The 17086-nt window shown below is 42.0% G+C and overlaps 2 protein-coding genes across 2 annotated transcripts; both read right to left on the bottom strand.

Moving 5' to 3' along the window:
• Positions 1 to 307: 307 nt before the first annotated feature.
• On the bottom strand, positions 308 to 9765 carry efemp2a (EGF containing fibulin extracellular matrix protein 2a). The gene is made up of 11 exons (XM_041048906.1): positions 9598 to 9765; positions 5486 to 5738; positions 4885 to 4933; positions 4532 to 4720; positions 3874 to 3996; positions 3603 to 3719; positions 2752 to 2871; positions 2552 to 2671; positions 2244 to 2370; positions 1475 to 1670; positions 308 to 1230 (listed from the first exon to the last, which is right to left on the bottom strand). Exons 2-11 carry the CDS (start codon positions 5585 to 5587, stop codon positions 1069 to 1071), a joined length of 1305 nt encoding a protein of 434 aa, XP_040904840.1. The 5' UTR covers positions 5588 to 5738; positions 9598 to 9765; the 3' UTR covers positions 308 to 1068.
• Positions 9766 to 11333: 1568 nt separating this feature from the next.
• fibpa (fibroblast growth factor (acidic) intracellular binding protein a) lies at positions 11334 to 15816 on the bottom strand. Its single transcript, XM_041048180.1, has 11 exons — positions 15459 to 15816; positions 15264 to 15348; positions 14605 to 14803; positions 14207 to 14333; positions 13689 to 13789; positions 13325 to 13458; positions 12763 to 12871; positions 12580 to 12643; positions 12402 to 12488; positions 12161 to 12258; positions 11334 to 11626 (listed from the first exon to the last, which is right to left on the bottom strand). Exons 2-11 carry the CDS (start codon positions 15346 to 15348, stop codon positions 11557 to 11559), a joined length of 1074 nt encoding a protein of 357 aa, XP_040904114.1. The 5' UTR covers positions 15459 to 15816; the 3' UTR covers positions 11334 to 11556.
• Between the last annotated feature and the right edge of the window lie 1270 nt (positions 15817 to 17086).

Below are 17086 nucleotides of genomic sequence, written 5' to 3'. Positions count from 1 at the left end.
ATTTAACTGAAAAAAAAAAAAAGATTAACTAATTGATAATTTTCAATAAAATATTTTTAATAATATAATGTTTCAATTCCAATTTCCCACACCCCAAGGTGATGTAGTCAAAAAGCTTTCGTAATGCAATCAACAGTATAAAATCATAAGATATTCAGTTTATATTGGCTTAATACAGAGAAAAGCAGCTCCCACTAGAGAAGCTGGAACTAGAAAATGATAAAATAATTGCCAATTAGTTTTCTGTTCATGGACTAATCTACCAATTGTTTTGGTTAAGGAACAGTTTAACTATGACACAGAGCTGTAAAGGTATATCGTTTTATTTGGGTTCAAATCTTAGACAAAAACAAAAAAAAGTACAACACGATCAGCAACATGACAATCCAACAAATGGCAGTTACGGAGAGCTTGAACATAGGAATGAACAGTGGAGGGTGGAGGAGGAGAAGGGGATGCTGAGGTCTTATCCGAGTGGTTACTGAATCACGTCTGTCAACAGGAAACGGGGCTGACAGGAATAAAGTGACAAACAGAGTGGAACTGAAGATAAGGATGTAAACTGGCGCAAACAGATTAATCTAGTGACGCTGGGCGTGACTCACTCCACCTGACGGCAGACAGCACTGATTTGTTATCACCCTTAACAGGGGGTGAAGAAAAGAAATCCCTTTTTATACACACTGACCACAGAATGATGCTGTCAGACAGGTGTTCAGCAAAAAAATAACATTAGACATTAAAACTGACAGATTAAACACGAGGGAACGGTTTGACTGGACTAATTATTTTAAGGCTGAGACATTACTGCTACATGTATTTGTATACTGTACGGTACCTATATTCTTACACGTAATATGGTGGGCTGACAGAAAGGTGTGGCTTTCTTTGGACAACTAAGTACAAAAAGCTAAGAGTGTAACATCACAGTGGCTGGTTGAACTGCATCGACCACTTTTTTTTTCAGCTTCCTTTTACTTTTTTCATCCATGTTTTTCCCCAGCTCTTTCTCTCCATCTTTTCTCTGTGCCCCTCCAGTCTTCTCCTTCCTCTTCTTCTTCCTCCTCTTTAAAAGGTGTATGGCCCGACGTAGATGGAGAGTCTGAGGGCGGAGCTGCCATGGTAGCTGAGCAGAGGGTTAACTGACACCATCTCCAGGTCCAACGTGTACTCTCTGGGCCCGGACACAGCACGGGCCAGGACCAGCATGGCACTGATATTATTGATTTGCTGGAGAAGACAAAGCAAATATTACTGAGTTCATTTCCACATCAGAGGCAACTTTCATCTGTGTGTGGGTGAGTTTTGGAATTCTTATACCAAGAAGCACATGTAAAACATGTTAGAGAAACCAGAAAAAGTGCTTTATTACTAACAATATGTGGTTTATGAACATTTATTTGAGATGGACATCAGAGATAATTGTGTCCTCAGAAAGTGCAGTCATCATGCTCTGCTCTGTAACAGTTCTCACCCTGATGTAGAAGTCTCCGTTCTCATCACCAGAGCGGATGCGGAAGGTGTTGTAAGCCCCCGGAGAGACGCTGGTGGCTTGAATCTGGAAGATGTCGGAAGGGACAGAGCGCTCCGAGGTGATGGTCATGTAGCGGTGAACGATGGAGAAAGGAAGCTCTCGACAGGCGGGCTTGTGGACAGGACACACACAGCGGCTGGACACACAGTGGAAAAAAGGTAAGAGTGATTTGCATCTTTTTGTGGTCATTGCACAGCATTGTTTAGTTAACAAGAAATGTTAACAGTCACTTCAAACAACAGACTCTGGCCTGGGGGGAGCAATAACAATAGCAGAAGAACATGAACAGCAGTTCATAAGTCGGCCAGCAGAGGGAGTCGTATGACTGAGAGGAACGTTCTCCTCAAATCTCAGCAAATATTGAACAGTAGCCATTTTTTCCCTCATGTTTTTCTAAAACACATTTTATACTACCAAATCATCTGGGAAATGTTAATAGTGACCCACACCTGTTCCCAATCCAACACTTGTTCACAACTGTAATAGTTTTCTTATTGCACTGGACCATGTTCAAAAGAAAAGGTTGCAAAGTTGGACTCATATGTGGAAAAAGTAATTGGGGTAATCTTGCAGTTTGAACCATACTCAATACAGGGGCTGATTATATTCTTAGTTGAGGGCCAGCACATATTTGAGTAATTGGGAAAAGGTGTGTAAAAGTGCGTGTTTGTGTATGAACACACTCAAGCTTTCATGAGGTGTCACTCACTTCTCAGACACTAGGATGTATGGCTCTTGGCATCTGTTGGTGTCCACACACTGGTATCCTCCGTAGATGTTCACACACGTCTGTGTTTCGGTGCACTGATGTTCACCTGTTTCACATTCATTTATGTCTGCGGAGGAGAAACAGCTCATGATGTTTGACCGAACAGGAACAGGATAAGACGGGAGTGTACGGGAACAGAGCTGCTGTCAAAGAATGAATAACTGTTGACTCAGTGCAGGATTTGTGACTCTGAGAGCACAGAGAAGGGGGTGTTGGTTTTGGAAGGAGATGGAGGCAGGTGTGCTTACCCTGGCATAGTCTGGTTCCCAGCAGCTGGTATCCTTCAGGGCACACACAGGAGAACTTCCCTGGTTCATTGACACACTGGTACTGGCACAGGTAACTGGAGTAGCTGCACTCGTCGATGTCTGTCAAGATGCAAGTTCAGGTTTTATTGACTGTCCACCATCAAAGACAGAAAGAGGCAGATAGAGAGGGGGTCTCTTACCGTTACAGGCAAAGCCATCAGGCCCCAGCTCGTAGCCCTGGTCACAGCGACAAAGGAAAGTGCCATATGTGTTGTAACACCTCTGAGAGCAGGGGGCACCCATGTCACATTCATTCACATCTGAAAGGAGAGAGGGTAGATTTTATAGTACACTGTAGACGTAAACTCTAAATGCTGCATAAAGTTTGCGTAATTTTTGTGGGACAACAGACTGGAAAGCAAAACACATCCCCGAAAAAAGTTTTTTATAGGTTCTGGATCAAAAACTGAAACTCAAGGCAGAGATCACAATGAAAGGCCCAAATAAATTTAAAGTCCCTGAAAACACATTTTCTCAATCAGCTTATTACTACGAGTGATGGAGTCCAACAAAAACTATTTTCTGCCAGAGTTGAAACACTTGTGTTTTCTTCACCATGAGAGATTTCTCTCTGTGCTGTTTAAAGCGTGGTGATGTCACATCTGTGCACCAGTTAGACTTCAGCAATAATAAATCAGTAGGTAATGACACACAGTTTGCTGTTAATGTTGCCAGGCCACTGTCAATCACATATGATCAAACGGCAACTGATGAAGCAGATTAATTTTTTCAGTCTTAAATCCTTAGTAAATAATTTCAAATCTTAACTCTAATCCTTACATATTTAGTCATGAGTATTTAATGTTACAGATTTTCTAGGCCTTTCGTTTTTGTCAGGCTCATGACAGTAAGATCTTTATAAGACAGTAAATATGAAAATTATTTATTAAAATGAAATAATTTTTGTTACAAAAATATGTTGTACCGCTGCTTTTAATTAAGTGGCCTAAATGATCTTAATACTTCTTCCATTACTGTTTGCATCGCTCACCAATGCAAGATCGGTTGTTTCCTGCCAGTTGGAATCCAGGTTCACACTGACACGAGAAGGAACCGGGGACGTTGACACAGCGATGTTGGCAGTATCTGTACCTGCACTCATCGATGTCTGAGAGAGAGATATAACAGTCATAAGAGGTTATTAAAATCGCTCTTGCAGCTCTAAGTTCACCACAGGGCCATGCAGTACACCAGTTTTCTGAGTTCCCATCTTTAAACCTTGTTAGCTGTACTAGTTAAGGGATAAATTCAGGTTATCTCACCGATGCACTCTGTGCCAACCTTGCGGTAACCATCCGGGCACTGGCAGGTGAAGGCACCCAGTGTGTTGATACACTGCTGGCTGGGCTGGCAGTCATGTTCGTCTCGCTCACACTCATCGACATCTGTGTTTGTGGGTGAAATGAAAAGGGAACATCCGTGTCAAAACTGTGGTTATTGTGAGCAAACACAGCATCATTCAGACTGACTGACCGAAACACTGCGATTGTTAAGAGGACAGACTTTGGCGACTCTGCTGCCCTCGTTTGCACCCGACAGCTGAAAATATCACATCATGTTGAATCATGTTTGCTGTCTCATGCAGACCAGATGAACACCTCACTGTCCTCCAGCACAAGTAGGTTCTCGGTTCTTAAAACACAGCAGCTGTGCTCGTGTGAAATCTTCCACATTCCAGCACTGTCTGTCTGCCCCCCGTGGACTCATACTCACTCACACCCACACAGATTACACCAACACGCTGCCTCCAGTCCCAACACCTGCTACGGCCACCTGTCCCTCACAGTCTGTGTCCGCTGACAATAAATTTACACAATCACACACAGACACACACACATGCATAAACATGCTTAATGATCACTCATCCTGTTGCCACCTGTCCACCTCTAACCCCCCCAGACCCACAAACCAGACACCCACCCACACAGCTGTCTCCCTGTGGCTCGTAGCCCAGAGGGCAGGGGTTAAAGGGTTCGGTGGGCGTGATGGGGGGCTCTGGAGCTGGGATGACTGACGCAGAGCGAGGGAGGCACAGGTACCCTCCATAGTGGTTGAAGCATTTCATTTCCCCTTTGCAGGCATCTGGAATGGTCTCACACTCATTTATGTCTGACGGGAGATGCAGAGACAGATATTTAATTACTAAGCGTGACTTACAGACAGAGGGAAGAAACAGATCAGAAAGACAGGACAAGGGCTTGGAGAGCAGGAGGACTATCACAGCTGCACACAAGAACTGGGATTTAACGACTGTAGGTATAAAAGAGCTGTACCTTTGCAGTGCTCAGTCTGAGGGTCCCAGTGATACCCATCTGTGCATTCCTACAAAAAGCAGCAGAAAACATGAAAAGACATGAAAAAAGAAGCAGAGGACAGAGAACCTTGCTTCCTCTGTATTCATGTAAGTGCGCTGGGCCAGAAAGACAATTAGTCTGCTGCTGTAAAAAGAAGCATGACATTTTAAACTGCTTTCCTTAAGCCAAATGTCGCTTCGAAAACAGAGAATGTAAGGCCACTGTTTGGAAAAGGGTCATTATCATTCTGGGAAAAAAATATATTATGAGCTATGAGCTGCATGGAAAGAAAAAGTAAGGCCTAAAAGGAACATGGGATTAAAATTACCCCCAGCTAAGAGTGCTATAAAATGTTGGAAGTGGAAAACTGCTGTGGACGACTAAACAGGAAGAAGAAGAAAAAAAGGTAATAAAAGAAGGAGGGTTAAGAGAGGGGATTTGAGGCCAACATTTCAACACACACAAAAAAAATGTAATATCAACTGACAGGTGTGATATATAGTAAAGGAGAAGATGCAAAGAAAAAGAAAGGAGTAAGAGAGGAGAAGAGAAGGAGGGAGGGAGATTCATCCATCCTTACCGTGTAGGTGTCACTTTCTGTAGGTGGCTGTGAAATAGCACTGCGGAGGAGCACAGACACACATATGCACACGCACAAGTTTGACACACAAGCACCCTGCATACTAATGCATTAATTGGTTGGATAAGGGAGAGGAACACACATACAACATGCACACAAACACACACGCACACACACACACACAACTGTCAGACAGGTAGCAGTGCCTTGGAGACGAGACTTTGCGATGTACAGGGCAGCCAAGAAGTGGTATCTGTATTTCAGAGAGACACAGAGAGAAAGAGAAGTGGAAAAGGACGTTAAAAAAAAAGACTACATTAGAACTCAGAAATCACAAAATGGTTCTATTCAGTCTCAAAACACACTGGTGCCATAAGCTGTTCCCACAGCTGAGATGGATAAATCAACTTGAAGCAAAAATGCTGCAGCCAATTTTTAAGTAGTCAGTCAGAACACAAACAGTTAGCTTCTTGGACCCGGTTCACTGTTTGTCAACCAAACAGTTACCCCTTGATCGCAGCAAGAATAAATGGAATAAATCACTCTGCCAGGTAAAAACATAAACATAGTGACGTAGGCCATCCTTGAGCTGAAAATAACAAAGTCAACATCACAGAAATACTTTCATATTAGCTGCTCACAGAAAGCCCTCTGTGTCTGCAGACTGGCAGACTACAACTCACTGGAATGATAGTCTCGCTGAGTTCTGCCTCCAGAGGTTCGGTTTGCTGTGTATCAGAGCAGCGTTGGTGGGAGCTTCATAAATCCTGGCTATTACTTGCATATTTTACAACAGTATCTCGTGCTTAGCTGTTTCAGTTTCAGAGATAAACTTCAAGTTTAATTTGTTACTGTGACAAGGAATCTCCTTCTCTGGAGATGCTGTGTAATGTCAGAGGGCATCTGCCTGTCAGTGGTGCCAAAGACCTAAGTACATTTACTCGAGTAAAATTTAGGTACCTCACTCGGGTATATTTTATGGTATTTAAATACAACATATGATTCCAGTTCTGAGGCTGGTCAGAGCTGCTCAGGCGGGAGTTGTGCTAAGCTCTGCTAGGATTTACATGCGGTCATCACTGAGAATGACAAAGCTGCAGCTTGTCCTGCAACGAAACTAACAGAAGAAAAATGAATAAGTTTGAACTTAAGTTTAATGAGATCATATCTTATTATTATCTTGTGCACATAAGATTTAAATATCATAATCTTTCAGGACACTCTGAAAGGGGCCATTAGGCTTAAAGGTGAAACTTTTACATGGGATACTTTAAGTACATTTTGCTAATACTAATGTGCTTTTACTCACACATAATTTTACAGGCAGGTCTTCTAATTATAATAGAATATTCTGAAATTGATGCTTTGCTACCTTTACTTAAGGGTCTGAGTACATCCATCATCTCAGGTCTTTTCTGCAGTGTTCTGTACAGTGTGGTGTATTTTTGAGGTAGATTTACATGTGCATTACATTTGCTCAGTTCTCTGATGGACTTGGCTTTTCTCCCAGCAGAGACACAACCATCCTTCAGTTAATGTTCCTGGACAGAGTCTATAAGTGTTTCAGCTGACTCCAAAATGTAAACAAATCACCTATTCCAGCTCCCATGGACAAAAAAAAAACCCCAGAAAAGAAACATTCTAAGCAAGTGTTGTTTGCGAAGTCAGTGAGCTCCAGTCAAAATACATGACAGGAAAGTTATAATCACTGTCTGTCTACGTGCACAGACACACGATCTGATATAAACTCCAGAGGCCACATTTACAGGCATTGCTTATTGTTGTATTTCAAGCTGAGACAAACAGAAGTCCGCAGGGTGACGTGGACACCCTCAAATGCTCAATGGATGACATCACAGGCCATTTGTGACCTTTGTGTGGTGAAAAACAGCAAAACATTCTTTCATCCCGTAAGCGCAGACAGTAACACATACCACGGTGAAATCAGACTACCGCAGTACGTGACCTCTCTGAACTGGCCGAGCAGCAACTTACAACCAGCAAGAATGTGACCCGAAACCACCCAAAAACAAACTGACCGTTAGTCCGAGGTCCAGTCACTCAGTGGCTACTGAGTGTGGGCAGCAGGGATGCATGGGTGTTGCCCTGCTGCCGGTGGAGATCAAGTGGCGGTGGACCTCTGGAATGCCCGTGGCAAGGATGTGGCTGCCAGTTCTCAGCTGGGATGCCCTGCCACGCCAGTGGTTCCCAGAGTATCAGGTTCTGGGAAACCCCCCATGGTTCACATAAGAGGACAGCTGGTGCCAAACCTCCAGCCACTGCTCCCCCAACCTCTCATCTCTCCTCATTGTGTGGGAGGATGTCAGAGAACATGGCCCTAGTGTAGAAGTTCATTGTCTGGGTTTGGACTGTGGCTGACAGAGAGGCACAGGTTCACTGTAACACCACCTCACTAATGCTGCTGCTCCAGCACCTGTTGTGTGTCATGTTTACATTACCTGTATGATTATAATGAGATGTAATTACTAGGATGAAACGATTAGTTGATTAATCAATTAGCTGTTTGGCAGCATAACTGGTCTACTTTTTTTTAATAAAAAATAAAAATACTTGGAATTACCTTCTAAAATGTGAATATTTGCCAGTTTTCTAAACTGTCCGTGATACTAAACTGCATGTATTTTCATTTTGAATTATTGGCTGCACAAAACGACCAGCGTCACCTTGGATTTCAGGATATTGTGAAAGGCACTTTTCATTATTTCCTGCCATTTTATAGACCAAATGATTAATCTAAATATCATGAACTAATAGATGCAGTTTTTACCTCAAAAAACATCTGTTGTGTACTTTATTCACATTACATCTCATGATAAAATAATTATTGTCTAATATAATTACCCCCTCGAGCTTAGCTTGGCCTCAGTAACAGCAGGCTGACCCATTTTTAAATTCACAGTCAGCACAATTTAACAAGCAAAATGTCAGGCGGCTTATAAAAGTGACCACATGGGAACCAGGAAAAACACACAGTTGGGCCACACACACACACAGTGTAAACTGCAGGATTGTCTTGTAGTGTATACATAGCCAGCTTTGTGTTGTTCTGCTCGGTGGTGCGTGGAGCAGCCTGAGAACGTGGTGGCCCAGTGCGCTCCAGCTGCGCTCTATTACCATTGTGGCAGTGAACCTGCAAATCCACGATCAGTGGGTCTCCATCTCACACACAGCCTAACTCCTGTTCTCTCTCCATAGTCAGTGATGGATGGTGGCCTGCAGGAGAAATTCACTCACTGTAACTGTAACAAATCCCTCCTGAGCTGTTGTGTTCTCCCTGTGGTCATGCTGCTCTGTCTCCTTCTGTAAAGACTGTTAAAGGACTGTGATGTATTGGTATACGCGGACAATGTGGCACGAGATGATGGGCTGCTCTTAGGGGAACAGCACTCCTTCCTGTTGCCTTTATAATCCCACTTGAGTCATTACAGTGATGGTGGAGCTGTCACGTTAGCTATTAGGAGTATACTGTATAAAGTGTGATAAAATACACTGTCAGATAACGGTAAGGCAGCATCCTACACTTTCTGAGATGCCATCCGGGTTTCAAGATTGTTTTCTGTGCGTGTTTGATGCTGGCACCTGTTCCTCTTGTTCGACAGAAGCGGCTGTTTGCGCTTCTTCAACTCAAAACTTCACCCAGATTGTTTCACTGTAGTTTCCCCTGAGTAACAAAACTGAGACTGGGACACTGACTTTAAACGTTGTACAAGAGGGATGAGGTGGAAGAGTTTTGCAACATACTGTACAATAATACATGCCCTGTGACTCATTGCCTCTCTTCCTGTCTACCCCCCTATTACAGTCTCTGAAACACAGAGCCAAGAAGCGAACTACACAGACTGTGGGCCACATTATCTTGGCTCTTGTGAGGAGCCAAGTGTAGCTGAGAGAGCAGAGCAGACAGCCGAGCAGCGGTGCAACTGTATGACGTGTATGGCCTGTACCAGAAAAGTGGGTAAGAGGAACATCTCACCTCCGTTACTTCTCCCTGGAACTCTCACAAACATATTAAGGCAACCACCAGTTCTCTGTTTGACACGAATGTCTTCGAACGTTCGCGTAAGACATCAAAGAAACACAGGAAAACTCACGGATGAATCTTTTCCGGTGGGTCCTGTGTCTCTTAGTCTCCTTCTGACCAGTGTGTCCTCCTGCTGGCTGCGCTTGTCCCGGCTGAGTTGGCATACAGAAGTGGTCCCTTAAACTCCTGCCTGTATGACCCTGAGAGAGTGAGTGGGGAAACCGACAGCTGGAGCAGCTGAACACATGCAAAGGGAGGGAGAGAGAGAGAGAGAGAGAGAGAGAGAGAGAGAGAGAGAGCAAGAGGGAGAGGAGAGAGAGAAAGAGGGACAGCCCATTCTTACCCCCCCTCTGGCCCCCTGCACTGCCATCCTCCACTCTCCAAACCCCCTCTCCTTGACCCCCCAGGATGCAAATTCCTGGTCTGCGGCCCAAATTCCAAAATTCCAAATCCGTCCAAATCGCAGGCGGAACAACAACTCACAGATTCACACACACGCCCCCCGCCCCCCGCCCACCATCTTCGTAACCAATGCCCCTCTTGCTGGTCCCACAACACACCTGGTTTCATTTAAACTAAACCCCTGCAAAAGCCCCAAGCTCTCCCACCCTTTCCTCCCTCCCTTTTCCCATTTACCCCCCATCTATCTATACTTACCTCCCCCATCTTGTCCTTTTTTTTTTTTTTCCATAAAGCGACTAAAGCCCTCGCTCTCCTCCAATCTGACATGTAGGATATTTATAGCCGGGGAGAGAGAAGTTAATGGAATGTGGACAAAAATTAGAGAGCGGAGAAGAGAGTGTGTGGAGACTTACTTGGAAAATTTGTCCGTTTATTTCGTAGAATAAACTGGTGCCTCTTTCAGCAGAAAATACTGAAAATAAAATGCTATTATTATTCTCAACCAAGGTCCGAACTTTGCTGCTCTGTGTTTGTACATGAGTAATCCATTACTGCACTAGGAATCATTTCCGGTTATATTTCTTCCTTGCAAAATTTTCAGTCTCTTATGTTGCAAACTGGTTAAGATGTTGCTTAACCCACATTAGTCTTATTAGTTAAAGTCTTACTTTAACTTACCCTTGTGCTTCCCATAAAATAAAAGCCTCTTCAAAATTAAATGAGCAGCATCCACATTAGTATAATTGCAGGGTTCTTTCCAAGACACTTAAGAACACCCATTACAACATGATTGCCTGAATTTAACTTTAAAAGTAAATTTGTTTTAATAGACATAGTAGATGTTATATTTTCAGAAAGCGCAAGTATGCTATTTTTAACGTTATGGGAGCAATTACTGTATTTTTATCCTGCTATTTTAAAGTAAACTTCCAGTGTGTAGGTTTAAAAACCTTTACTTAGTCCCTGATTGTTTATCTGTCCTGTGTTTCTGGGTGGTGGCAGAGATGGCAGCTGTCATTACAGGGAATGTTGTTAGAAGTCACACTGACTACCCCCTAGCTAGACCAACTGTGCCCCCCTGGTTGGTCCCTTATTCCCATGGCCACACACACACACACAGACATCCCACACACTGGCAGTGTTCTAAATTCATTACACATGTACATTTAAAATCTAAAAGACTACAGTATCCACTGCATACTAAGTGCAGCCTGCTGACAAATCTGCCATCTTCACTTTTGCAATTTTGATTTATTGCTCCCTCTCTCTTTCTTTCTGTCTCTAATCTTCATCCAGCACTCACAAGATCAGTAAATCCTGTCTCTGGAATTGGTTAATGATAACATCTTATCCATATAACATAGAACATAAAATGATGACACATAAAACAGAATGACATTCTGATATTAATATGTTCATTTTATTTACAATCCAAATTTACAGACACCATGGGGACTCTAGGAGAGCAAACAGGGGGCTGACAGCAATAATGGAGCTCGAGAAGAAAAATTCATCAACAAACAGAGAGAGCAGAAACCGAAGGGCTAAGTTAACGGCGTCAGCGGGGGGAAAACAAACCAGAGGAAGAGCGGGCAGAAGAGAAGGGGTGAGCCTCAACGAAAATGCTTCAGTCGTGGTACATTTTGAAGATACAGCTTTTGATGACACCCATGTATCTGTCCCACACAACCTGGTGTCTGAAGGGCAGAAAACAGAGACAGAAGGAGAGTAAACTGTAAGTAAATGGAGCAAAGAGGTAACGAAAGTCTCATGACAAACTGTAATTGTGAAATCTGGGTGAGGAGAGTAAATGAGGCAATCTTTGTCCACTCAGTGTAATGGGGGGGGTTACATTTCTTTTTATGAATATCTCTTTGTTAACCATGTAGTGGCGCAGGGTTGTGTAAACCCTTAACTACATTCCTGAGTGTTTGCATGAGAAACAAGGTAACTACAGTTTAAGAAATCGGGGGCGAGATAGGGAGACACCCACTGGTAGAACATGGACGGCAATATTAGAGAGGATTTTAACATACCCACTTTATGTTTGAGCAGTGTTTAATGACTGCCAAAGTGTATATCCTTTTTCGGTCATTGGTTTGTTTTCCCTCTCTAAAAAATCATGATTGTATTTTTAGCTTTGGTCGCCCCCTTGGGAATTGATTACCCTGGCAGGGTTGGTGCCATGGTCAGCCTGATAAGGTTTGCAGAATAAAAGCACATTAACTCACTTGAATGTGTCAAGTATGTGTGCAGAGTTGGTGTAGTGGGTGAGGTAGAGTTTCATGTCTGCAGCTGTCCATCGGTCTGAGCGGCACGGCTCAATAAACTGGAGGAGAAAAGGAGGGGAGGAGATGTTACATCACATCATCTTAAAAGTTGGCATGGGACTCAGGAATTCTGGGCTGGATGATCTGGTTTTCCCTATAACACTTGTGAAAAAAAGAAAGGACATTATGAAAAAGCACAAACCTTCTCCACGAGATCAATGAAGAAATCTCTGACATCTTTTGTATTAGTTAACTTTGCGGCAATGTTGACAAGGCCTCTGGAAAGATTCTGCAAAAATAGGGAAAGAATTACTTTCAAAAACTATTATCTCGTTTCACTGATTATATTTAGGATATGATGAAGGTTTAGTGTTTCCCACCTTGAAATTAGCCTCCATCTCATTAAAAGCTTTAGTCTTCCCTCTGAGAGCTGTACAGACCAGACTGAACAGAGAGGAGAGAACAGGATGAAATTAGAAATACAAAAAAAGAATGTGGATAAAATTATGTTCATCATTTTTCAATGATCAGCAAAAATGAGTAGATCTTTGTGTGTTTGTTACCTTTTGTGTTGATCCAGCAGATCTTTGTCTGTGATTAAAATCTTCAGCTCCTTCAGCTCCTGTAAAAACTCTTTATCAAGATCGACGTCCATGTCTTCCACCATGTTATCTGCAAAGAAAACTCCAGTCAGACACTGTCAAATCAGCTTAGAGGATGTTTTTTTCCTGTTACAATTATCCATACTCACTCCTTGTCTTACAATTATTCACTTATTGTGCCATTACTCAAACTCTGCCTAATCCAGTTCACCTTTTTAGCTTTACTATAAATTTAAAATCCATCCTGAGGACCAGCAAAACCTGGAGGACCTCTGGTGGTCAATGGGCCTCACTGACAGAGGCACTACTCTAAATGTTCCTTCCTTACAATACATAACTAACATATATTTTTATATTTTTGTTCTTCTTGGATTTACTAATGTTTCATCATTCTGCATAACTAAAACTAGGCCAAATTACTACTTGATTAATGTGTTACATAACTGTTAAAAAAAAATTGTATACGTGCCCCTCACATCGTGTGTGAACAAAACGGCTAAAGGAAACAATGGAAATCACTCACCAACGGCCCCAACGGTCCAGTTGCTGATAAGCTGCCCAGCACAGAAAGCAAAGTCCTGGAAAGTGAGATATTGCAGCTTTCTTTTCCCCGTCTCAAAGCGATTGTTGGCAAAGAAAACAATGGCAGCATAATCCCTGAAACAAGAAGAGGAGACATTGTAGGAGACAACAAAATAGAACAAGACAATCATATAGAACTTTGTTGTTTTTGTTGGTTTGAATATCCTGAACACCGGCCTTTTCATGTGGTATTTTGTCAGAATTAGTACACAATACAAAAGCATGTATGTACCACAAGAAACCAGGTCTGAAGCAATAAGCATGTGGAAGAGAGGAATGCACACTTGTACTTTCCCACTGATTACCTTGCAAGCTTGTCAGAGAGAAGAAAATGCTGACGTATGTTCTCCACCAGGGGTCCCTTCAGCTCTTCCACAACTTTGAAAACACGTTTGAAGTTGTCAAACTGAAATTGGACACATGACGCAGGAGATTTACAAAAAAATTACAAAAACATGACTTGTGTTAAACCTGCACAAGTATTTGTTCTGCTGACATTCAGCTGCCGCATTGCAACTGATAAAGTGATAAAACACACTGTCAGCAAAAATGTTGGAAAAACTTAAAAAATCAGTTTGAAACCTGCTATTCACAGAAAACTAACATAGGGCAACTCCAAAGAGAGGAGTTTTTAATCAAAGCATGAGGTACTGTACTCAGCCATCATGAAACTGAAAGACACACCAGAACCACAACAGAATGTATGTTTAGAATTGAAATGTATCAACACTGCTGCAGACCCCTCTGGTAAATACTGAGCGCTGCCAATTTTAAAACTGATGATGCAGATGAACAGTCATTGTGGTGCTCAGAATCTAATTACCTGTCGTCTGCAGCTTTTCAGGGTCACACTTGTCTTGGCACTGATATCGTCCAAGTCTTTCTTGGTTCCTTTAGAGAGTTTCTTTCCCAGGACCTCACGGACAAAAGAGTCATCAAAAGCATAGTATCTAAATAAAAAAAAAAAACACAGAGGCAAAAGAGGAAACTTGTTAGAATATATTCTCATCTACAGTGTCAGGAAATGAGAATAAAGTAGTGGGTTTAATAACAAATACATGACATTACAACATCTGCCTTGAGAGGAGAATAACGTAGTCCAAAGAAGAAGCATATTCGAACAACAGAAAAGACTGAAAACAACATAAATCATTGATTAAATGTTGACAACCAGACACTAGAAAACCATCAGATGACTTGATGCAAATATCTGTACTGCACCTCTCTATAAGGATGGCTTGTCGATGAGGTGGGATCTGGAAAAGGAGCTGGTTCGCTAGTTTGGCTGGACTGTGGAGCAGACGCTCACACATCTGGAAAGTCCTGTACTGGTCCATGGTGTCGCTCAGCAGGACATCTGCGCTCGCCTCACACTCCTCCAGCACTCCTCCCTCCATTCGTACCTTCACTGCATCATTCACTGTTGGACAAATCAAACAAGCATATATGAAAGGCTATTTGTATTTACCAGAACTAACATAGCTACTGGTATGTAGCTATTTTAGGTCAAGTCAAACTGGTTGCTACTGGTGTGTAAGATGTAGGGGTAGATGCTGCAGTATTTTTGCAGGTACTTATAGGTTTCATTACGCATTCATTGTGTGTTTACGAATTGGTTTTCAGTATTTCAAAATAAAAAAGAAAAGGGGCAGAGAAAACACAGAAAGCAAAGCAATATGATTTCTTTATTTTCTATGTTGTTGATCGACTTGAGGCCCCGAAGATTTATTGTGCAACCACTTGAGATTGTAAAACCCAGATGGTTCACAACTTCCTAAACCAAAATACCTCGAATACATCAGGACTCTGAAGCAGTACCTGCATATTATGTTCACGGTTTGCAGGAGCACATTGTGACCCATCGGTGGTGTGACCCATACCTGTGTATCCATCCAACCAGAGCTGATAAACCTCCTCATCCATGATAGTGGTGTTACCCACGAACACATCCAGCTCTACTGCCATCTGCGTGAAGGCAAAAACGAGAGGGTCAGGAGGTGATTAGCATCAAGTGTTTAGCTCAAGTAACCACTAACAATCACCTGCCAAACACAGACACCAAGGTGACATTTTACCTTGTACGGAGCGTTGTTCCAACCAGCTTTAACCAATACGCTAAAGTAAAACTCGCACAAAAGTATATCGTTGAAGTATATTAGCTGGGTTTAAATTGACTGCCCATGGCTTACTAATTAGCTCACTTCCTCAATTATAACTTAGCCTCCTGTGCTAGCTGCGTGGTAAAGTTATTAGCGGAGACTAAAGTGACAACCAGACAACAAAACGGCCAGTTAAGACCAAATTAACATGGCGGTAAAATCAGGAGATTGGTGCGCGCTTTAATGTTTCTACTCAAAAACACGAACTACTATTAAATGGTGGTGTCATTGTACTGTCGTGTGTCCGCAGTGTCAACAACAGCAGGCAGCCAACACGAACTTCCGGTTTCGTGGCGTCACAGGAAAGGCTCTACGTCTCTCCACAGTGGAAAAGAAGTGGGTACGTTCACTGTGCTTAAGCACAGTTTTGAGGTACTTGTACTGCTGCTGCTTTATGCTTCTACTTCACTACAGTTCAAATACGGATAACTTTAATAACATTAGTTAATAGTTACTTAGAAACACAAAATGTAACCAACAAATAAGTTAGGATATATTATTATAAGTTAAGACTGTAATTCTTCATAGTATGTTGGCAATATTTCTTTTATAAGGAAAAATATTTAATTTTGATATTTAATTTCTTCAATTTTGTTTATTCATTTTTTTCATAACGTGTGTATCCCTGGCTGCACTGAACTTTTGCTGTTGAACGTTTGTTGTTGCTGTTTTCCTGAATGTTCAAGCGTAAAGAATATTTTTTTTAAGTGCAGATCAGAGGCAGTGACTGTAGGAAATCAAAATCTGTACTTGCGTAGAAATTATTATTATTATTATTGGCACATATTGCTCAGAGTGTACAATGACTTTTATAGGATTATGTGGGTCTTTATGGGTGTTTTGTCGAATAACCTATATATGCACAGATTTTACTTTTATTCTGAAATAACCATACCGGAAGTGTGTTCTGCTGGTGGCTTCCCTCAGCGCTCTCATTTATCTACAGCTGGCTTTAACATTCTAACCTTTGCGTTCCCTCCCCGCGTCTGTTGGCTCTTATTAGCTACATTGTAACACTGAACATCGAACGTTCCAGCAAAGCTACAATGTATCAATGATTCTGTGTGAGACTAAGGCTTGATCATTGTTGCTATAGTTACAGTTGAGCCTGATGAAGCTGACGTCACCTCCATCAATTTTTGGACACTGTCAGAAATCCAAGACGAGTAACGATCTTAAATTTGCTAATAATATTTTTTTATACATTATATCCTTCAGGTTTAAATGTCCCGATTGTATAAACTGAACATGTGGCTTAGTAAACCGGATGACTGGTTTATGATTGGTGAATAACAGGGATGGAGACAATATTAACATCAATGGAAGATATAGTGAAGGGCAGTGTTTTTTAGGTCTCAGTGAAACAAAATCTGACAGCAGTTTGTTACATTAATACACTACAGAAAACATGATTCATCGTGTTATTTAGAGTGACTGTTTCCTGGTTTGTTTATTTTCTTAATCCAATTTGATTAATTCATTTTATGTTTGAATTGAAGAACCCTTGTTTTCATTGTGCCCCCCCCCCCCCCGAAACCAAACCC

The sequence above is a fragment of the Toxotes jaculatrix genome, chromosome 10 (genome assembly GCF_017976425.1).
Source record: "Toxotes jaculatrix isolate fToxJac2 chromosome 10, fToxJac2.pri, whole genome shotgun sequence".
NCBI classification, from domain to species: Eukaryota; Metazoa; Chordata; class Actinopteri; family Toxotidae; genus Toxotes; species Toxotes jaculatrix.
Note: the sequence above shows the minus strand (reverse complement) of the source record. Positions and strands in the feature narration are given on the sequence as shown.